This window comes from Perissodus microlepis, chromosome 16 (genome assembly GCF_051167445.1).
Source record: "Perissodus microlepis isolate ML-2025 ecotype Zambia chromosome 16, ASM5116744v1, whole genome shotgun sequence".
Taxonomy (NCBI): domain Eukaryota; kingdom Metazoa; phylum Chordata; class Actinopteri; order Cichliformes; family Cichlidae; genus Perissodus; species Perissodus microlepis.
Window position 1 is genome coordinate 6,198,332 of NC_140476.1, and position 23,778 is coordinate 6,222,109.

At 40.7% G+C, this 23,778-nt stretch overlaps 1 protein-coding gene across 15 annotated transcripts in view; it reads right to left on the reverse strand.

Annotated features, from left to right (window-relative positions):
- The window catches only part of tns1b (tensin 1b), a 193,605-nt gene that overhangs the window by 137,830 nt on the left and 31,997 nt on the right, over positions 1–23,778 (reverse strand). For 4 of the 15 annotated variants that reach the window (XM_084908941.1, XM_084908939.1, XM_084908938.1 and 1 more), the window contains exon 1: positions 18,650–19,280. The exons of 4 other annotated variants lie outside the window; for them this stretch is intronic. In XM_084908941.1, coding sequence (XP_084765067.1) covers positions 18,650–18,751 — 102 coding nt within the window. In that variant the 5' untranslated portion in view covers positions 18,752–19,280. Of the gene's footprint in view, positions 1–10,737; positions 11,183–18,649; positions 19,281–23,778 lie in introns of those variants that run through there. 7 more of the 15 variants (XM_084908947.1, XM_084908946.1, XM_084908937.1 and 4 more) reach the window with 5 other exon arrangements.

Here is a 23,778-nt window from a genome sequence, read left to right on the forward strand (position 1 = left end):
AGGACGAGTTACTGAAAGATGCAAATGCTACCTGTAAAGTGGTGCTAAACTTTGTAATGCTCCATCTTAACCAGTGATGAAAGATACAGATAATTGCTGTCTTTGAACTAATGAGGCAAGACTGCTAATGTTACCAGTAATCTGATGCTTAACGGCCTGTATAAACCTGTTCAAATATGTCAATGCTACAGCTGTAACATCTCCAGGACTTATGTAATCATGGACTCGAGTAGCTCTGCTAGAGTCACAGTTGAAAATAATCCTCATTTATCCCACACCGGGCTTTGGTGGAGGCCCTAAGTTTGAAACGAGCCATATTAGCTTATCTAGTTTTAAGTCCACTTTCTCTGGATTGGCTGCCACTTGCAAACAGCTTGAAGAGTAGGTGGGAGGGGCTCAACCCAAGCTGTGATGCAAAAGTAGAAAAAAAAAATTGCCTGAAACCGAGCATTTTGCCTAACAAGGCCTGTGCTTAGTCTCCCAGGGATTAGTTGCATCTACTCTGACCTCATTATTATTTAATATGAACATTCTCCATGGTAACAGTAGATTTGATAGAAAATAAAGAGGGGCTTAACATGTCTTTAAATGATCCAACACAATATAACACTGAAGACTTTGTGATTCTTAAAGGCAGAGTTGACAGTTGCATGCAAAAGTTTGGCCACCCCTGTGCAAACATACACACGCCTTTGGCAACGGTGTCGAAACAGCTCAATTTACACCTTGTCTTTCAGCATGACTTGTATCTAAAACAGCTCTAGATTATCCAGATATTGTTTTGCATACAAAATACGTCAGGCATCAAGTATTACGACTGCGTCGCCCATCCTGCAACTCTTTGTGGTACTGCCATCAAAAGGTCTATCGGATTTGCCTTGTAATTTTTTGTATAAAATGAATATAATAACAGCAATAAGTTCACAATTTCTAGTCTTATGAATGTCAAAATTTGCTGATTATTGTTTATATCTAGCAAACAAAGCTGAATACTTTTAGGCTGCTGTTTAGACAAAAAAAAAAAAAAAAAAAAAAAAAGAACATTTTAACTTCTGGGCAATTTTTAAGGGATATTTTCAAAATAAACAGGCAACCAATTGAATTAATGTAGATTTACAAAAATGCATCTAGCCTATTCGCATGCACAAAACAGTAAGGATGAAGTTAGGAGAATGAGAAACATGAGCTTACACAACAACAGTGAGTGTTCTTCTTCCTTTCACAAACTCCTACAACACCATTTTCAGCTGATTCTCACATTTCTGTTTAGCCTTTGACTCCTTTCACATGCGATGCCAATTAGCAATTATGTGCACGGGCCTTGTTTGTTTGTAGCAGTGTTATTCCGTCTTTAACTGAACCTCAACAAAACTAATTTGTTATGACTATTATTCAGCTTCAGTCAGACAGAAAAACACTTCCAGCCTCAAGCTGCATGCCAACCAGAGGCTTAATTTTCTGTTACCACCAGCGCATTGTTGATATTTTCATAGGCTAATGACAGAACAGTAACTTTACAAAATATTTCCACAAAGCTCATCCAGATACCTTTGTAATGACTTCTTGGTCAACTCTCGAGGAGAAAGTGAGAGCATATAAAACAAGCCTGGCTCCAATTAACTGCCTTGCTCTGAATGGCATGTTACAAGACATTCAGCAGTTTAAGAAGGGAGTTTCTCTGAATCCCCTAATTGTCAGCAGCCCACTACAGAACAAGTGCAGTGAGCAACAATTCACAGCTAAATACCAGAAAGAAGAGAGCTCCCCCAAAGCTTTCCTTCCGCTCTCTGGTTCCCACTAACCAAATAGTCTTACAATGAACAGTCACCTGCTTTTCATTTAGGGGGGAAAAATGCACCCCAGGCATTCCAGTCCAGTCTCTCTTTCCTCCACTTTACTTCCTCTGACTATACAGGCATTTCATTTCAGTGAGGTGGATCTCAAGGAGGAAATTACTCAGTCATCCAGAAGTAAAGAGAGGGGGGGAAAAATCCCTTCTTTTTCACAGAGCATTAGAATAACGCACAGCGGTCATCTTTTCTAAGTTGTCACAATCTGGTACTCATTCAACTTTGTGAGTAGCATAGGAAGCAATGGAGAAAGGTAGGGAGACAATAGAAGTGGTCAGCCCTCCTACCGAAACACAACAAAGACACAATCTGTGACTTTTTATGTTAGGTCCTGAATTTTAACGCAGAACACCACACCAACCAGTATCTCAAGGTTCTTCATTGACAATCCCCTATGACAGGCTCGGCCAACGGCAGGCCTCGAGGACCGGTGTCGTGCAGGTTTTAGATATCACACTGGGTCTAAACACCTGGATCAAATGATTAGTTCATTTTAGTTCAATGTAGCCATTTAAATCAGCTGTGATGAATCAAGGATACATCTAAAACCTGCAGGACACCGGCCCTGGAGGCTTAGTCTACATCCATTTAACCTCCATTTTCAGAAATAATCTCTATCTGCAACCCACTAAATACATATTTACCTCCCTTTTCACAGACAACATGCATGTGTGTGTTCTTTATGCAAACAGGATCGAGAAGGCTGGTGTGTTTTCGGAAAACACTGCACAGGTAGATAGAGATTTCTGTGGTTGGACCGAAGCTCCGGTTAGGAGCTAGTTAGGACGCATGCACCCTAACTAACCCTTTTAGCATGGTCTCTATTGCAATGTAGAAACGAATAGACACACGCGGTAATGAAATATTTCTACAACAGCTTCAACCATGACGTCAGTATTGATGGTGCAAGTAGACAGAAAGTATGCAGGGAGGTGCTGCTGTGTTATCTGTTTTTAGTTTCTATATCTAATTTTACATTGTTGATAGCTTTCTTTAAGAGGAGCAGCGTACTATTCTTCCTCTTGCTTTCACTAGGTTGCTGAATTTTAAAAAAAAATATAATAATTTTTTTTGTAAAGGCATTTGTTTCAAGTTTGACCAATCAGCAACCAGCCTAGCAGTTATTCAGTGTCACTCAGGAGTACGTAACTTAGATTAAGTACTTTTTCTCCAGTATTGGCATCACACTGGAGTTTAACCATCTTCACTGATCCCTTAGACACTCTGCTACAGTCAGGTCTAATTTCAGATCACAGCTGTTCTATAACTTTGTTTATTGCCAATTAGCAAATGTTAGCATGCTAAAATGGTTTTGGAACATCATATCAAATTAACATTAGCACATGTGTGATTAACCCCATATCAGCAACACAATAGGTCTGTCAGCTCTCTTATGTTATAACCTTGATGTTTCAACCTTGATGAGGTTTATTACAAACCACACAAGGGCTTTACCAGGTTCAATCCAATCACATTGCACATTTGCATTTTTACATTGAAATCAGTTAGGTCCTAGAAAGAGCTGCAGATGACATCTAAAATGATATTATAGATGCAAAACAAACTATAATCGGTGGCTGTGATATTTTTTTCATACTAATGAGATAATTTAAAAACAAAAACTTTATTTATCAAACAGAAAATGCTGTATACTCATCAATTTAATCACGTAACAGGAAACGCATTAATTGTCAATATGTTGATCCCACTTTGCTTATTCTTGTTTTTACTTATTCAACTTTAAAGAGCTGCTCTTTTCTTCTGTCTGCAACCTCAAAAGAAATTCTTTATTACTGCTGTAACACAATTACAGTATCGTTTCCTGGCTTGGACTCAGGTATCTGTTTCGAAATGTTACAGCAAATCCGTATTAAGCAAGTGATAAGATTTCAGCTTCATTTGTTTTTACAGAAAATCTCAAAATCGCCTGAGATAAACTTTCTGTCTAAAGAAAACAGTTGAACCTTCTGAACTTTCCCTCGCAGCGTTGTCATATAGCAGCGTATGAAAATAAATTATACATGTGGAACATAGAGAGCTACAAGCTCCAAATAAAAAAGCAGACAGTGCCTGCCAAAAGTTTAGATTCAGAAGGATAAAAATGGGTTTAATCAAAGACAGCCAAAGTTCATCATAGGAGGAAACTGCTGAGGGAAACAGCATGTGCTCCATATCGTGCTGGGTTCGCAGAGGCAGACGCTCTTGGATGGGACGAGTGAAACTAAAACCATAACCCCAGATGAAGGAAGAATGGGGATGACATGTTTTGGGGGATTTTGTTCTTATGATTAGATCTTATTATTTCCTGATGAGAGCTTCTTCTGCTTTTCCCAACCTAAATCTTATCTAAAAATACAAAAAAATATAAAGAAAATCTAAAAAGTGCAGAAAATTATTCATGGCACCGGAAAAACTAAACCAAGCCAACCACCTGAGCATGAATTCAAATAATTAAAGAATCTCAAAGCCCCCCCAATCCCCTTTGGATAAATGCACGGGCAGCGCAGCATGATGCTGTCAGCGCCGCTTCCAATGAGCGTTGTTTGGCCTCACTCTTGAATGCATAGGTAACCACAGGAGGTCTCAGATCAAGTCCAAAGTAGTAGGTTATCATGGCATTAAGAAGCTCTGTGACTCTCATTGGGACAAATCAAGCAAGTGGACGGCTAGTAAACAGGAGAAGTAAAGCCCAACGTTAAGGAGAAAGCTCCTCGCCCTTTCTCTTAATCTCCACAGAGTGCTTTATCATGATGTCAGGCTCTCAAACAAATGTGCTCGATTTCTGGAATCAGATTAAAAAAGGTGACATGTTTCCTGGCTTTAAACCGTGTTTGTGCTTTGTTGCTGTATTTTTTAAAAAATTACAGAAGTTTAACTTGGCTGCTAAGTTGTGCTCTGGCACTGAAGGCGCTTAAAAATTTGAGTCTACGTGTACATGCAAGGAATGTTTTGGCTTGCAATTAGTCTACTGCACACATGAGATATGAAGCATATCCATATAAGGTGACTTTCAGCACTAAACATGGGGTCGAACAACAACACAGTAAACGTTTGAATCTTTGACATTTTTCTCTCAATCACCTTCCTACTGTGAGCAGAAAGGGTTCGAATGTACGTCTCTTTAATTAGCAAGGGTGTAACAATTCTTAAATGAGATGTACTGTAATGTTTAAAGTTCAGGTAAGTAGTGAGATGGAAATACATCAGAATACCAGAGTTTGTTATTTCTTCATAATCCAATCATAATCAAGTGAGCACTTTTTTCCCTGCTTCTTTTTCATCTCCTCCAAAGAAAATGTTTGTGAAGTCAAACTAAAGCCCAACAATGAAGGCATGAGCCTCTAATAATCAGAGAGCAGAGGTGAAAATCCACGGCAGATTTACCAGTCAGCAGCAACAAGGAATACTTGGCGATAGTTGTAACTTAAACTGATTAATGTAAACAGAAAAGCCTAAAATAGCGTTACATGAATCCACTGAACTGCTGATGATCAACTGACCTAATTTTCTAGCTTAAACCTCTAAAAAATGTTGTTTCTATACTTCTTTTCTGGTGCAGGTACAGCTTTAATTTGTTAAAATCTGTACATCACTGGTGACTGCATTACAAAATTGCAGATTAGTTTTGCAATAAACGTGGCCCCAGGTACCACAGTGCGCTTCCTGTTAGCTGCCTTAATTATTACCAGGTTCAAACACCTACACACACTCAAGAGCATACTCTACAGCCAGTCCACATTGTTGTTCTACTTCTCAAATGTTCACCTTTGACCCTCCTTGTTCTCAAAAGTCTAAGGCATTTCCTTGAGTGAGGTCACCTGTATTAAATTATTGTCCAGCACAAAAGCAGAATCCAGAGAGGGAGACAAAAGGTAGAAAGCTGTTGTTGAGGAAGAGTGAAGAATATACTTTATTTAAACAAGATGGTACCTAAAAAATATAACAAAGTGTTTCTTAACAGTCAAAAACTAAGATAAAAACCATGAAACAAGTCAAAGACTCCAGTATATTTGGTTAAAGGTCATTTTAATCATAAAGTAACAAAAGCAAAAAGTCATGGATTCGCCAGACTCAAACAAACCATGTGATAGACACGACATGGGGATAAGCAGAGGTTTAAAGGACAAGTATTAAACTTTCTAAGAGGCCAGGTGGGCTAAGCTCTTCAGAGAAAGTAATATTTCTACTAAAGTGGACACAAATGTTTAATGAGCATGGTGTCTAATGTCACCAATGAAAATGTAGATAAACTAACTTTACAGCAGTCTAGAAGCCAGTATCCCTGGATTAGGCCGAGTAAAATGAGGCAATCTAATTACGTTTCTGAATTCCAAACTTCCTGTCACAGAAAACCAGAATACCATGGGAGGTTTAGGACCAATGCGCCCAGTGAAGCATGGACAAAGCTGAGGGGGTCCCCCAGGACCAAAAGGGGCGGGTGGGGGTATTACACAAAGCTCAACATCTCTTGTAAATCAATGAGCAAGAGTTAAACGTCCCCTTTTGTTGTTCATGATTTTTCATCTAAGTCACGACTGTGAGAAGAAGCCACACAAAGATAAAGATGACAAAACTCCCCAACATGTCAACAAGTGGGTCAGCATCAAACCCAGAATGTAACTGTGAGGCAAACTCACTCAAGGGAGAGAAAAAATATTTGGGGTAACATAAACGCAGATGTTACGGTTAGGAGTGGTGATGTATTTCAAAGGGGGCCACACATGCGGAGCACTTTTCCCCAATCAGAGGTAATCTCAGGCAATGGGATTGAGGCAGAAGCTAACTACGAACAGAGAGAGACAGAAAAGGGAGAGTGGAAAAGGAGATGAGCTCAGAGAGCGTGTCGGAAAACGGCCAAAAGTAGACAATATCCAGGATGACAGTAGGTACTACACAGAGATATGCTAACCCACTTCTATGTGTTGCAGCTGTGAAGTTTTTGGGCTTCTTATCCATGTTTTATTGCCATTTAATCTTTTTTTCGGTAAGTGGCTTCCTTTCCTGTTAGAGCCAACTTTTCAACAACTCAGCTTTCGATTAATACATAACTGTGATGGCTTTTTGGAAGACTGCATGCATTTGTAGAACTCCCAAAATCCCTCTGTCTGCATAGTCAAGGACTACACAAATGGGCACTACCATGAGACCATGCATCTTGCATAAAGGCATGGAGGCTGGAGTAGTAACAACAGGCTTGCAGCATGTCTTGATTTTCAAGTCAAGACAACTAAAGACCACCAACCTAACATTCTTCAGATGACACAAATTCCCAGAACGATCCTTTTGAGACCCAACTCTGACACTACAGCGTCTGTACGTTAATGGATATCGATCAAACGGAGGAGTTCTTTGATCCCTCGAAACTGTGAAGGTTCAGCCGACATCAATATTTGCTCCGACAGAAGTGTGAGGCCAATATGTGAGACTGTGGTTATAGTTAGATCAGAGGCACCTGGTCACTGCTACCAACACTCCGGCACATATCCTATCAACTTGCCTGTTTGGTCTAAAGGCCAAAGTAAGTGGGTGTGTTAATAACCTACTGCTCCTGAATGTCAACAGGATTTGCATGGCTTTTAAACTTTATAGGCTGTGGGCTGGTAAAGGGCATTTCATTGCTTTTCCAGGCCCCTACAGAGAAACCTGATTAAAAAAAAAAAAATTGAAAAAAATCCCTAAAACCCTTTTTGGCATTCATTAATTATTCAAAGTGTCTGGTGGAGGGTCAGCACTCTACTGAAGGTCTTCTTTCAAGGCCTTTCTCATCATCCGTAAATACTTTGCCCTCCCGTTTCGCCCGCAGCATCTTCTATTCATTTCCTGCGTCCTTCAAGTCGCTCCTGCCGTTTCCTATATTTCTCTAAGCATTTCTTACAGCTTTCCATGCTGGAAAAATCTTCCTTTATCCTGCTCTGACAAGAGGAAGCCCTCCCCACTGGAGGCTAAGGAACAGATCTCGTCTAGTTCCAGAAGCCAGTCTGTTTCCTGAACCTGAACTTACTCGCTGTCACGTGCCCAGTCTCCCACTTTGTATCATTCTATTCTACAGACCAGTCTCTTCATAACAGCTTTTGCAGCTGTACTCACTTTCCCATCTGCTCAAGGAGGACGTCTACAGTATGCAGACTTCATCTTCAAATGGACAGTCCCTTTTCTGTTTTTATGCTTCATCTTGGAAAAGAAATTTGTGGCAATGGGTCGCCTCGTCTCTGCAATGTAAAACACATTCCTTAAAGATAAATTTGAGTAAATCATAGGCTGAAAAAAGCCTATGTTTTAAATTTATGTTAAGACATTTGTGTCTCCTCACGTCTTTGGCAGAGTCAAAGATTTTGGGTATGCAACCAGCCCAGTCCAGACGTGCTTGCTTTTGGTTCACCAAGAGTTAGTGCAAAGCCCAACGCTGACTGGCAGAATGCTGATTTGTTGAAGAGTTAATTAAACAGAAAAGTCAGCAAAAGCAGAGACAGGAGCATGAATATGAGCTCAGTGGGGAAAATGGTTGCAGTGGACAGATTTTACTGTTTTTAACACTCGCTTCCCCTCACTATAATCAAGTTCTTTATCTATGATGACTTCTATGTTCCCTGTGACAGGGGTTAAAACTAAAGAACCAACAATAGCATAAATACGAAAGTAGCCCAGAGATCAGCTGTTATGCATATTTTGATAGTGCTGCACAGATGCCAGCCCTTTAAATTAGTAAACAGCATCTATAGTGGCTTTGTTGGCACCCACAGTCCCTTAAAGTGCCAATGCCCCTAAATGATGAGATTTAAGCCTTAATTTAATTTAAATAGATCAGTTATATAAAACTTTACAACCTTTACAGCTGGCATAAAAGCCACAATTAGGTTTAGAGATGAAAACAGCCTTTTAAACATATTTCTTTGTGGTTTAAAGTTTGGCATTTTAATACCAGGGCTGACTCGCTCTTTCAAGCGAACATCAAGTTGACACTAGAGGAACTGCTGCTTATTATTAAGCACTTGCAATGAAGGGAGCTCGACTTCAGGAAGACATTTCACGTGTCATCTGAGAGGCTTCTTCAGTTCTAAATACTGATGGAGAGTCCCAGGCATTTAACCCTTGAAGGGGTTTTAATAACTCTGTAGCTGGAACTGAAGATGCTTCTTAAATGAGATGAAACTTCACGAATCTTCAGGTCTTCATGAACCAAAAAGAAGTCCAGCTACCTTCATTGCAAATGCTTAAAATGACCATGACCTAGATGACTGGGAAGCTACACAGACTGGATGATGGGTTTATATTTCAGCTCTGGAAGTTGCCATTGGGTGTCTTCCAGAGCTACACATTTTTAAGATATCTCATTCAACAAAGTTTCTAAATTTATAGCTTTAGGAAATCCTTCAAAAGGTCAGAAAGTCATCACAGAGAGGGGAGAAAGCTACACATTTTCAGTCACTTCAGGAAGAGCAAAGTGATTGGAGCTTAATATTCAGCTCTTTTCTCTCCTCAGCATTTCTTCGGATCGATCTAGCCTTAAAGTGGCACTGTCCGTTTTAGGAAATTTCAGAAATGATCATGCACGGACACCTTCTCTTTCACCATAACCACCCCCCCCCCCCCCCCCCCCCAAAAAAAAACAAAACAACAACTTGATAAAGGATTAGTCTGTCCAGCAAACAGGTCAGAAGGGTGCAAAGCTCGTATAACCCACAACACCAGGCTGCTGGAATAAGGTGTGCCCAAATTAGGGCCATTTTAGCACCAAACAAAGATCTGCTATTAACACTGGAGCTCAGATTGAATCCCGCCCCCTTAAGTGAGCTCGCTTTGTCATACACCGCTCTGATGCAGTCAATCAGTGACCCAGAGCTTAGCTGGGGGGCATTGAGATTCTTTTACAACCCCCCCCCCCTTCACCTCGCCTCCCGCTCCTCAAAAGAAAGAATGGTAATTAACTGATGAAGAGCTCTGTAAGATTATCCAGTCCTCACGCCAAGAGCTGCAGCTCTGCCAGTGGTGTGCAGTCATGTCCCAAAGGACCACTGCAGAATGGGGAAGGATGGATCTCAATGGTCTATTCAAACCAGTCTCCTCTTTCATCCTCTATTCAGCTAAAAAAAAAAAAAAAAAGTGGAGAGCAGCAAGCAATGTCGTATATTTGAGACAGGAATGTTCTTTCATATCAGCACAAATTAGGAAAAGCACTCACAGTGTTTTAAGACATGTCGAGACCGTAGTCACAGCACATTTAGGATGGACACTCACACACACACAAACACTGACCAGAGGGCACACAAGTGCACAAACAACCCCTCACTGTGAGCGGGAATGCGCGGCAGATTGAATTATACAAGAGAAAGCAAAAAATAGCTGTGTGTCCCAACCACCTAGTGCGAAACAGAGCGGGACACAGGGGGAGTGAGGGAGTGGGAACGGGTGAGAAAGGAGAGCATTTAATTCAACTCAAAGTCGGAGCAGAAAAGTTTTCGGCGTGCACACGGAGCAAAGAAAACACAAGAACATGTTACTGAAACGAAGCAGACAATGCAGAGGTTTGTCTCGCGTTTGCACGCCCTCCCGTTCTCCTTCATAATATCTCCCACATTCAAATGTGTCACCGTGCCAAGGCCCCCCCACAGCCGGGGTCCCAACCCTCCACCCAACCCCCGAAAGCAGACCACCCAATAGATCCCCTGAGCAGGGATCCCAAATAATCTGAAGCATAAACCTTTTTTTTTTTTTACAGAAAATATCATGCCCACTGCATCGTCACACTATGTCCCACGTGAGTCAGCCCACTGACTTATACACATGATTTCACTCTGACATATTAGAGCTGCAGAGAAATTGTGCTAACATTTCTGCTGTCAGACATCCTGTGAACTCCTAAAAATATCTGACTGGAAACTTTTCTCACCCAGAACATGCAAGACAGGCAGACCCAAGTGCGTGCAGGTCCAGCCAGAGCTGTGGGCAAGCTGAGGGAGACAGACGGCATGGTGATGGACAGGAGTGATGCTGCTGCTGGGGCTGCTGCTGGGGCTGCTGCTGCTACAGACCAGTGGGCTTCCTTAAGTTTAATCCAAGAAGAAGAAGAGTAGCCCAGCACTGCAAAGCCATGACCATCCTGGACATAAATACAGCTTCTTCTTTCTGCCTCTTCCTCAGTGTCCGGCTTGCTGTTTTCCCTCTATGTGTCTGCTCTAAATTGGATCCTTACTGCCTCTCCTCTGCTCTGCGCTCGGTCTGCCTCCCGTTCTCTCTGCCGGGGAAAGGTTCACAAAGGTTTTTTTTTTGTTTTTTTTTAACTGAGGGGGGTCAGGCTGCCCCTACCTCTCCACGGGAGCAAAGGGGGAGGGGGTATAGTCCACTTATTATCCATCTCTTTTGCGCCTCCTCTCCCTCTCTCTCATCCCATGTCTCCCTCCCTCCTTAGCCCTCTAAGCCTCACCACTTTTAATTTCATTCATCCCTTGATCCCACCCCTCCCTGCTCGTCCCCCCACAGCATCCATGGCACTTCACCTCCCTCCCACCTTCTACCCCTCTCTCCTGCACGCTTTCCTTGTGCATTTCTGTATTAAGCCCATTTTAATATTTCATAAACTCCACGCCGCCTGCTTTTACCTACCTACCTTTGAGGTAAATCTTCACTGACATTTCTCCTGACATCAAAAAATGCAACTTTCAATCACTCTGGAAATCAAAAATAGGCACATGCAATTTATTTTTTTCTAGTCTTTTCTCAAGGGAAATTTGCACCAACTCCTTTGGTACCTGCTTTCCTAAATATTTAGATTTAAAAATGTAAATAAGAAAAAAAAAAAAAGTTGAGTTGCCACTTTCATGGTTTGCATAGAAAATACCATCTTGTCTAAACAAGTGCAAACCTTACTTACAAGTGGTAGACAGTTTGCCTTAAAAGTAAAAGTTGCTCCTTTTGAAATGTGTTGGTTGTAGCCATAAGGCACAAAACCTTTACTTTGAAGGCAAGCAGGCTGCCTTTCCAGTTTGCATTGCAGTTCTCAGTTTTGCCACCCCTCAGCGACAAGTTGGCAAGTGCTTGCAGACAAGCTGTGTCTTCCATGCAATCTACAGAGCTCCCATGGCAACCTGCTCACAACCAAAGCAATTGCAAAGAAGTTTTCAGAGCAGCACAACATGCCTCTTTGCAATCCTAACCGTGATCACGCTGCTCTAAAACAGTATCTGCTTGTTATGCCCCGCACCATCAGCTGCAACCTAACTAACACAAGGAGTGTGAAATGGCACAAGACATCACTGCAATAATGAATGAAGGAATGACCAATTTCATTAAACGATTAAATAGCGACATGCGATTGCCAGTGAGGCGCCAACCAGTCTCAGGGTCATGTTTGTTTCTACTTTAAAGTTGGTCATTTTAACATGGTAGTCTATGGGGACAGCCTCTGGTGGTCATTCCAGGAACTGCAGTTTTGGTGCTCGATCAGTACATGGAATTTGACTGACATATATCCCCTTATGTGCAGAAATACAAATGTTTAAAAACAAAAAACAAAAACAACATGCTTGGTTAGTGACAGTAGGTGGCTTTAAACAGACCCCACTACCTCTTCACACTTTACAAAAGGGAGAAAGAACACAGGGGCCAGGAAGTAAAAGCTGCCTCATTAAGTTCTCACTGCTCATCAATGACCATGTTAGCCCCATGACTCTTTATCCCTTTCTGCAGGTTTTTCATGCACATGCGCGCACACACACAAATGCACACACAATCCTCCATACTACTCGAGCCTACCCACGTGTGCACTCAAACCCATCATTTCCCATCAGAGATAAACAAAAACACTCAGAAAAATCCCAGCCCACAATTTCCTCAAAACATAAATACACGTCATTTAAACTATCAAGTTCACCACATTCATATACACAAACATCCACCAATAACCACCTTTTCCTTCTCCACCCTCTCGCGCACATCTTCACAATTTTCTCACATGGTGTGTAAATACACAAACCCACCCACACACAGAAACAGTCATGCATACTCACCCTTTGGCACAGAGGATTAGTGGCCCAGTATTTCTTACAGGCCACCACCTACACAGACATTCGCTAAAGGAGACGAGGTTACAGACAAAACGAAAAACACACGGACACACACAAGGATGCAAAGCCTGACACAACAAGAAGTTATATAGTACGCATGGCTTCAATTCACACTTTCAGATTAAAAACTGCTCTTCAAGAGGACCACCTGTCATCAGCACGGGTGAGTCCTAAATGAGTTTATAATTGCATCAGCTAATGGTGCTTTCATTCATTAAATGATAGCATTTAAGAAGAGTTGGATGGTTTAGTGGTCAGTGAATTATTACCAATGACACAGAGTTTTCAAAAGTTTTCAAAAGTTTGTAAGTTTTAGACATTTTAATTAAGATTTTGTGTTATTGAGTTTTGGCCACTTAGAGGCAGCTAAAGCCCTATCACACAGTCCAGTGAAGTCACGGATTATGATAATCCCTCGTCGCTCATTGCCATCCAGTACATAAATCTACTTCCACCTTTGCAGTTCAGGGTGGGGGGGCTGAAGTTTATCCCAGCTGTCACGGGGCAAGAACCAGTGTACACCATGGACAGGTGATCAGTCTGTTGCAGGGTTAACACAGAGACATAACTATTCATGCTCACATTTACACCTACGGCCAATTTAGAAACGTCAATTTAGCCAATATGTATGTCTCTGGACTGTAGGCGTAAATCAGACTGTGCAGATTATAGGGATACAAACTTCAGCCATCGAGTGGATTCTAACCCAGGACCTTCTAGGTCTAAGGAGATGGTGCCAACCTCTGCACTGCTGGTCCCAGTCAAACACATTACGAGAAAGAAGCCAGGGAAACATCAAATGTGGAGAATTTAAATATTAAGACTCCTTGTTTTTCCCTGCTTTTTCATTCTATTTATTTATTTATTTTAAATACTGTAGTATCTTTTCATAGTTAATAGAAGCAGACATCTCAAATCTCTCATTGAGAAGCCTTTGCTTTAATGAAACGCAGCTCCAGCAGCAATGCTTATCCTGTCAAACTTGCACAAAAAAAAAAAAAGGACCAAATACAAACTAACTGCAACTTAACATTCAGCACTTGAACATCAACAGTCCTGTGAGACTTTACACTGTCTGGCACACATGTTGATGGAGAGCACAGCTGACATGTTGCTGGAAATCAATTTGTTTTTGGACGTCATTTAACACCCCACTGTTTTTCTACATTCTAAAAAAAGATAGAAATTACTACCTTAGCCTCTTAAATTATACTGTGGCAGAGCTGTAGGTGGCAAGACATTGGCTTTTTGACCACATGGTCAGCAGCTTGATTACCATCTGAGAAATGACAGGACAGGAAGCTTTGTTTGTTTACTTCTTTCTTCTTGCCCCCCATGTGTGAAATCAATCCAATGCCCTTCCCAATCATAACTGTCAGTGAATGACAGAGCACTGAAGAGTTGTCCAGCAGAGCTTAGCTGTGCTGAAATAAAAGCAGTCACAGCACTGCACACTATGTTCTTGCATAAAGTCATCCTCCACATTATCTGTCAACACACTCTCATGTAACAGTGCATGATGCATAATTAATTTTTTGATAGTCATAACGCCTTCTATATACAGTAACAGAGGAAACTGTATCAAGTTAATGAATTTCTACAAGATACTCAAAGTCTTTTTTACCCCAGTCACATTATTTCACTATAAGACCACCAAAAATCAAACAGAAACTAAGTGCAGCAGCAGCACCCACTGGTGGTTTTTGAACAAACTGCATCCCTGATTTCTTATCAAGTATTTGTTCAAACGGCGATCGGCCAAAACAATTAAAACCAACGCCCAACTATTGTCCAGGTTCCCCTTTTGCCACTAAAACAGCTCTAACCTGTTGGGGTGTGGACGTCATTGGGGGTATCTGACACTGCTTTGTTTCCAGTGGTTGGACCCTACGTGGATCGGGCTTGTTGTGGTGCATCCCACAGATGTTCAGTTTGATCTGGGGAGTTTGAAGTCAGGTCAGCTCGGGTTCATGAGCAGGTTTGCGGTGTGGCTGGATGCCCTGTCCTGCTGGAAGTGCTGCACAGATATCCTAGATAGACCTCTCTGCATTGAATCATATCTGTTATTAACCTGTCTCTTCCACAGCATGTCTTTTATCCTGTCTTCCTTCTCTCATCCCAACCGGTCACAGCAGATGGCCCCGCCCCTCCCTGAGCCTGGTTCTGCCGAAGGTTTCTTCCCGTTAAAAGGGAGTTTTTCCTTCCCACTGTCGCCAAAGTGCTTGCTCATAGGGGGTCATATGATTGTTGGGTTTTTCTCTGTATCTATGAAGCGCCTTGAGGCGACTTTTGTTGTGATTTGGCGCTATATAAATAAAATTGAATTGAATTGAATATCAAAGTAACATCCAGAAGAATGGCAGCTTTATGTAACAGGATGAATTATATTACTCATTTCACCTGTTAGTGGTTATAATGTTGTGGCTGTTTGGTGTAGCCCGGCAATAAATTATAAAGAGGGACTACAGAGACTGAGGGATTGTAATGCAGGAAAGGAAAGAAGGGCAAATTTCTACGACTAATCAGATCACTCAAATAATTTGTTTTAGTACATCTTTAACCTTGACCATTTCGGTTTCTTTTGTAAAACCAGAGCCAAGAGCGGACAGCGAGACAATTAAGAAGATTAACTGCTGTCGGATCACTGTCCTTGAACCATGTAAAGACGGATAAACAGCTGAGTGAGATCAAAGCTGCCCAGCCTGTTACAACGGGCTCAAAACAAGAGACAGAAGAAAAAAAAAAGACTGAACTGATAAAAGAAGAAAAAATAAGCAAAGGCTATCAGACATGGATGAAAAAGAGGGCGGGAGAAACAAAAAAACCCTGAAAAAAACAGGGGTCTGTAGTCAGTGATCACATAGATAGATGAAGATAGTAGATAAGCAGGCGGATAAAGGGAGAGTGAATGTGCAAACAGCAGAGGGGTGTGTTCTGTGATCTTGGCCGATGTCCTGACGTGCTACATGAAGGGGAGTTCACTTGTTGACAGACAGAGGAAGAACACACTCCAGCAGGCCTCACACAGACACACACACACACACACACACACACACACACCCCTGTGACTCCCATCTGTTGCAAACAATGCAGGCCCGCCGCCCTCCCTGTGAGAACGCTCACATGTGTGTGCACGTTTTTCCTCTGTTCTTTCTGCTGAGAGGAAGGACCGTCCGCCCAACACCAGAACACACTGACCCATGAAAGCAACAATAACACGGCTGCAGTACACAATGTGAGGCATTTCAGGGTGGTCAGGCCTATTCTTTAAAAGACTCTAAGGTTCATAAGTGAAAAGGCCCTTTAAAGCCATAGATGACACAGGTGACTCCATCTGTTATGTCCCTTATTACATAGCAATACTAATAACAAATAACACTTGCTTGTTTTTCCACTTTCTAACACATCAGCTCTGAGGACCAGTTGTTCACTTTCTTTCTGATATGTCCCACCCACTAAAAGGTGTCAGCGTTATTCACCTCGCCTGTGAGTGGTCAGGTCTGGGCACGTTAAGGCCAGATTTAATGCTCTTTTTAAGCAGTTATCACATAAATAATAAAATGCATTGGCATTGGTTATCCAAATATCCTCTCCACCTACACAGATTCACCCAAATGCACGGTAAACTTATTTCTACAACTCTCTCTCTGCATTCCTAATACTTGCAATCTCTTTGAAAAGAAACCAACCAAAGCAAAGCCATGAGGATCTGATCTTCCTATTAGAGCCTTTAATATCCTCCAGGGGAAATAAGTAGCAAGCACAGCAAACAAACTGTTCAAATTCACACACACAAAAAAAAAAAAATCTTGTCACGATAAGAAATTTGTTTTATACTTCTGACCAGAATGAGATAAGATATATTACAGGATATATTCTGTTCATAATAAGGTTGGATGATCTGATATCCTCGCGTCGGTGTTGTTCCCACATCATCATAATAAATGTTGTTCCAGGTTCAACATTGCAAGTGACCAATCACATTGTTGTGACGTCCCCCTTTTCTGCCTTTGAAAAAATACCGCCTTAAAAAAAATCTACTTCACTTGCGAGAAGAGAAACTGCTTCTGTCCGCCGATCCAGGAACTTGAATTCTTTGAATTTCAGGATACTTTTCTTTAATAAACGGTAAGCATTATACATATTGTCCTTACAGAGGCGGTTTCTTTTCTCGCAATTGAAGTAGATTTTTTGAAGGCGTTTGTTTTTTTCAAGGTCGCGGATGACGTCAGGAGAAGGTGATTGGTCACTTGCAATGTTGAACCTGGAACAACATTATTTATGATGACGAGGGAACAACACCAACACGAGGATATCAGATTGTCCAATAAGCACATCCGCAATTTAAAGATTCTGGCTGACAGATAATTTTGACATCAAATAAGAAAGTCACCTAAATCAAAAACTAATAAAATAAACAGTGTGAGTACAATATTCAAATGAATGTTTCAAATGCAACACAGGGCTGAGTGTAGCAAGTGGCTGTGTCATATGAGGATGTGTGAACTAACACACTGAGCAGCTGCTTTTACAGGATTAATGGTTCTATTCATCAACACAGGACCTACAATCAGAAAAAGTGCCATGTCAAGTCAATCTGCTAATATCCTGCTGTTTTGACGTGTCTGTGCCAACGCGCTTATCTCTCCAGCTCATCATACCATGCCAGGCTGCTGAGGATCACACAAATATTAAATTTCCTTTGTCATTTGGCAACTGCAGATCTTAATCACGAGAATAACAAATAACTTCTCATACATCTTCCGTCAAAGGCTGTAATTCATTAAGTTTCATCAGCGATCACACCCAGTGTTCTCTATAGATGAGCTAAAGCTGCATCTAAATCTGTGGCAAGTTTTCCTTCCTGCAAAGCGTGCTCATAATAATAACAACAAAGACAATGCACTATTGTTTAGAATGCATGATTTTTGCCATGTTCATCACATTAGTTTAACGAGTTTTATCCCCCCCCCCCCCCCATTTGTTTTCAGTGTGTTTGCTTTTTAATATTATTTTGCTTTTATCTGCTGGCCATGTTTAGACATTAGGTTAAAGACAAAAAACCCTAACTGGTGCAGCTAAGGCACAAAAAAAACTGCTTGGTTTGGCAAAAAAATAAAAAATAAAATAAAGAAAGAAAAAAGAAAAACTACTTAGGTTATGAAAAGATTGTGGCGAGGGTTACACATGCCCCCTCCTACATTGGACCTTGCACGCTGAAAAGTTGGAAATGCCAGCTCTGTCTTTATAATGCAATGACCTGGTCCACAACCTGCCACCTTGAACATACTGTAAAGGTGACAAACTGGCAGCTTTCTAAAGCCTGTATACCTTGACTTGAATATTTTGGAATATCTGTCTCAGTTCATATTATAATCATTCCAATACTATCCAAGCATTTCAGTCAAAACCGCAAATGTAAACCTCGCTGTGGTGCAAGAGGAAATTCAAGAGGGGCACCAGTATCATTAACCTGCACTTTCTTGAAACCATGAGTTGAATTTCAGCAGATAGACATTTCATTTTGAACCAAACTAACAGACTGACAAAGTGACACTGCTACACCACTAAAGTATGGTCTTAACCCAGCCCACCTCAGCACTGAGCTATAGGCAGCAGCTAGAGACACCAAAAAAAAGGTCAACTTCAATATAAAGGTTCCTGCCTCTTAAATTAACAAAATAAGACATCAAAATTATATTTTATTGAAGGTAAATACATCTAAAATACCAGCTGTACCTTGTTTTTGCTTTTCCCTGGCTTCCAGAAAGGAAAGATGCAATAGAAGAAAAATTTTGCCCAACTGAAGACGGTGGCGAGACACCAGCCTAGTCCGCCCATTCTCTCGTGGAAAAACAAAAAAAACAAAAACCTCCTCGCGTCCTCTACCGTATCCTGTATCTCCTTGCTTTGTCTCCCCTCCCTCTCTAGCCTTCCCTTCAAGAGCCGTGTCCAGAGGTGCAAAGACTCTAGCAGTGTGTCCTGGAGAGAATCCCGGAATGGCTTTTTGTCCAATCCAAGAAAAGGTACCTTTTTCTAGTGTTTTAAAAAACTGGAGATTCCCATAAAGTGCACATTACTCGTAAATGCCTTCTTCGCTCTCTTGTCTAGCATCCCTACAGCATCCCTCCATCTTTCTGTGGATGCTGCAGGATCTGCCATTCAAAGCATGAGGAGGAAAAAGATTAGGAGAGGGGAACTCAGAAGTGGGCGGTGGTGGGATGGGTCAGGCAGAGCCGTCTGGTTAAGAATGAGGCACTTATAGTGATGGAAAAAGGAGGGGGGGGTCTTAAATTTAATGTAGAACAGTGGGGGGATGGCTTGAAGAGAGAAAGAACAATAAATCAGAAATGTGTTGAGTGGACAAGCAGTCCGTCATCACAGTTTAAATAATGATGTATACTACAAAGCTGGTATGCTCCAGCTGATAATTCAAGCGCTTCATGTTTGAGGTTTGCAGTGAAAGAACCTAAAAAGAATAAAATGAATGCAGTATTTGGACTCAGTGGAGGATGCTGGTGCATTTGGAGCTTTCAGGGGGAGGTTTTAATGAAGACTGGCAGATTCTGACCAATCATAAATGGTGCATGGAGCCTCTGAACCCGTTTGCATCTTGAGTGATTAGTTGGGTGCCTAGCTTTCCTTATTGGATAAAGTGGAAGGCAATTGAAATCAATGGCTCCTAACTTGCTTTACATTTGAGGAAGAGCAAGAAAGTGTGTGCAATTACAAAAGGAGGCTTATTATGTGATTATCCAAATTCTCTGCATTAAATTTGCAATTTCACCCAATTTAATCGCTGATCATGAGACAATTTACCATTTAAAGAATTCAGAAAATGGAATAGTTGGCTCTTTATTTGGAAAACCGCCCAACAGCAGCTCACTTTCATTGCTTCCCCTCAGAGAACTCAGAAAAGAAAGACTGTGACTCTTTGGTGAAAAGGCCATAAGATAGGCCGTTAAGTCCAATTTGGGTATATTCTTAGCTTTTTGTTCCCGCTCTGTGGTTTCTTACAATCAGCCTTTTCCATAGCCTGCCACAGATTTTTTTTAAAATGTCAAAAAGATGTTGGAAAATGTGAAGATGGTTACACTTTGATATCTGGTGTGCCCATCTGGTATGACTTTAGTCCATAAATCCCAATTGTTAACAAAAAATAACCCTAAGTAAATGAGACTGTACGTATTCAAGGAGTTTATCCTAAAAAATACACTTACACAATAGCAAACTTTTTACACTACAATGAACAACCCCAGGAAGCAACAAACATTTGTACATGTACAAATTAAGAGTGACTTCTTACAATCAAAATAATTTTGCATTGTATCAAGATAACTTTACATGTATATAAATGAATGCAAAAAACGAGAGTGAAACATGGCAAATATTTAGCAAATTACCAGTTAATGTTGTTGTTAAGCTGTCAGATGTATTTAAGTAAAGCTTAATAATTAAGGTGGACTCTTATCAGTTTGATAGCAGGTAATTATTTAACTTACCCACATAAATGATTTCCATCAAACCTGCTGAAAAAAGAAATTGTTCAATACCAACCTAACTAAGTCTAACTAATCAGTTCAAGCCTTGATTGTACTTTGCTGCTGACCCGATGGCCCAGTAGGTGTTCCAGATGCACTCCATTTAAGTTGGCTTAAAGTCTATTGCCTGGGGTGAATGCGTTGTTGGTCTAAAGCAAGTTCTTAGCAGGAGCAGCAGGCGTGTGGACATACGCATGGACCCTCGAATTCATCACCTAATGATGAAATGTCACTCATGCGGACCCTTGAAGACTTATGTGATAAGTATCCTAGCTCAACTATCCATTAGCAAGTTAGCTACCTTTTCCCCCCATTTATTTATTTTTTCAACAGATTAAGAGTTTAAGGGTTTGATTGATATAACCCTACAACTCCCTGCAAAAATTTTCAACACCTCGAGAGGTAAAACTTTCAGGATTTTATGCTCCAGGAGATCAAATTTAATGATTTGTTTCCCTAGTTTACTCATCCATCTCCACTTTCCCAACTTCCCATAGCTAAAGGCGACTTGGACACATTTAGCTTACTTCCTCAAGCATTTCTGACAAGCATTCCTTTTAAACATAAATGTCCTGATATATGGACAGATGCTTTGTGTATTATAGAGAAAACAAAACTGCCTGGGGAAACTACAAGACCTCACTGCAAAAATGGTGATATGATGTGTGACGAGCAATTACATTCATGTTTATGCAGCCTAAGACTCAGGGTGTAGAAGCGAGAATATAAATTCTAAGCATATGAATAAAAATGCAAACAAAGCACAAATAAGATTCCAGTTTACTTTGCTGCACAAGCAGCGTGCTTGTTCTGAAAACACTTGCAGATTTCTACAAATTTTAACATTTCAGTTACTGAAACACAAAAGGGACAATTTATGTATCAAAGAAAAAGAATATAACCAGAGGTTTCCAATAAGAGCAATACTGCACAGTTTCCAGAGCATTTAGCAGATATGTTATTCTTGCAGACACTTTGAGAGTGAAGCTACTGTAAGTTCTCAAGTGAAGGAAAGGTCTCACCATTACACCAACCTATCAAGAGCTTTAAGCTTACACAATACTGGCAAAGGGAGAGAAGTTCCAGAGAAGGCGCAGGGACAACACTGTGCACACTTCCTGCCTCTCTGCAGGACAAACAATGGGCTGGTTTCACGTCTCAATCTGGCAACGTCAGCTCTGTTGTCCATTCTAGGAAACCAGACAAGAGGTGAGGGAGTGAAGGGTCATTGTTTCTGGGAGAATAAGAGGGGAAGTGGCCGGTCATGGTCTTAATGTGGGAGGGTTCACTGGGATGTTTTACTCACAGCTGGTGGCATCCATTTGTCACTTTAATTTGATATTGTGTATCAGTAAAATGCAGTGGATTTCTAAAAGCACTGATAAAGAAAAACTGTTTTAATGCCATCTGGGTTATACTTTTTTCTACCACTCAGGAATTACATCATCCCATTTTCCCAGAACATCAAATCTAACAATGCTGCGGGGCAACAAAATAACGTCTAGCATATGAACTCAAAATTGAAAATGTAGCGTTTTATATTCAATAGGCATCGCCAGTTAGTCGCAGCCTTCTCATGAGACTTATTAAGTGCAGACGCTGCGCTGCACTGCAGACTCTTTCATCTTTATTCAATATTTTACATACATTTCAGCTGTCAGTAGTGAGTGCCAGTCTGTGCCCAAGCCTTCACTAAATCATGAAGGCCTTGCTGGTTATACCCAGTATGCACATGACTGCAGTAAGAGACCGTTATTCCTGTAAATACGCCCAGGATTTGTTAGCAATCACTGCATCACTAGAAGGCAGAACAAATCTACAATGAAGTTAACTAATAGCCAATAATACCATTTGCACTGGAGACCCATTTGTTTAAATATTCCACTTCATATTTCTGCCCCCAACAAAGTGGTTGTGATTGATGCTGCAATTACCTCCTGCCCCTCCCATTATTGATCTAAGGCGTTTTTGGGATTGAGAGCTTGGCGGCTTTAAGCACATGGCAGAAAGCCATGAGGGAATTAAGTGAAAGCTAAGCTCATTTCATCTTTTGACATAGCACAGAAACACTCCTCTATCTTAAGTCGGCAGATGGGAGCAGTTTTGGCAAATTAGCAATCATGGAAAATTCATGTGTGGATTGGTGACAGAATGGAAAGCACATGAAAGATGCTGGTTTGAGAAAAGCTATAATCCCAGCTGCTAACCCAAAGCTTCTTTAGGTGGAAGAAAGATTTTAGTTTTTACCTGCAGCCAACTGATACTACAAATCTGAATCTGTGTACGAGATGAAATTTGGAAAAATGTTATTGTTTTATGGAATATTTTATTCCATAACACTTTAAAGGTAATTTGTTTGGAAAAAAAAATGTCAGCTATGGGTTGTTTTTGGTTGTTTTTTTAGGGATTTGGTTTACGGAGGTCCAAATTTACTGGTAGGTTTAGGGTTTACAATGAAATTCGTCAGAATTTATCCCATTTTTCCTACATTATTTTAGATGCATACAGCAGCTACGAAGCTAATAAATCATAAGTGTACACTGTAAACCCCAACAGTCTACCTGACTTATAAAGTTTGTGGATATAACAATTGAAATTCCTCACAAAGTTGAAACAACTTAAAACTTTTCTGTTCTGTTAAAGATTCAAACAGTTATAATTGTACATGGCTTAGAAGTTAAGAGTAAATACTGCTTTCTTAATTATGATTTTTGAGTAAATGTTTTTTTTCCGAGCTCCGCATGTGTACGTCAACTACGTCATGACGTTTTCTCTCTAACCTGAACGACGTTGACAGAAAATTCTGTTCAATATGGCTGCCCTTCTCGAGCGACTGGAGAGCACATTTGGAGAAACTTGTAAGTAAAACGGAACCTTTGTTATGTTTATTTTTTCCGTAAAAAAGCAAGTATATTAATATGTTGCAGGCAAGAACTTCTTTTCGAATGCGCTGTTGTGTTAAAAAGCACAGACCCAGGTGGTGAATAGTTGTTCGCTGTTGTTCGCGCTCTTTTTCAAACATAGATTATGTTGTCAGTTTTAACCGATTAAAACACAGTTTTACTAAGAATCACACATAAAGAAAGGGTCTTAGTGATATTTTAACGACCCCTTGCCAACGCAAGAAAGTTGGCGTTTTTACAACAGCAGCCTCGTTGTTCGGCAGGTTTTTTTTTTTCTTCTCATTAGCATCGTTCAAAAGTGACTTAGCTAGCAGTGGCAACTTCTATCTAAAACAATTGAAATATAGCAAGGTTTTGTATAATTAGTGTGCTGATAAGGTTTTCAATATTTTTATTTTTTCCTTCCAAGGCTGAAGACCGACGA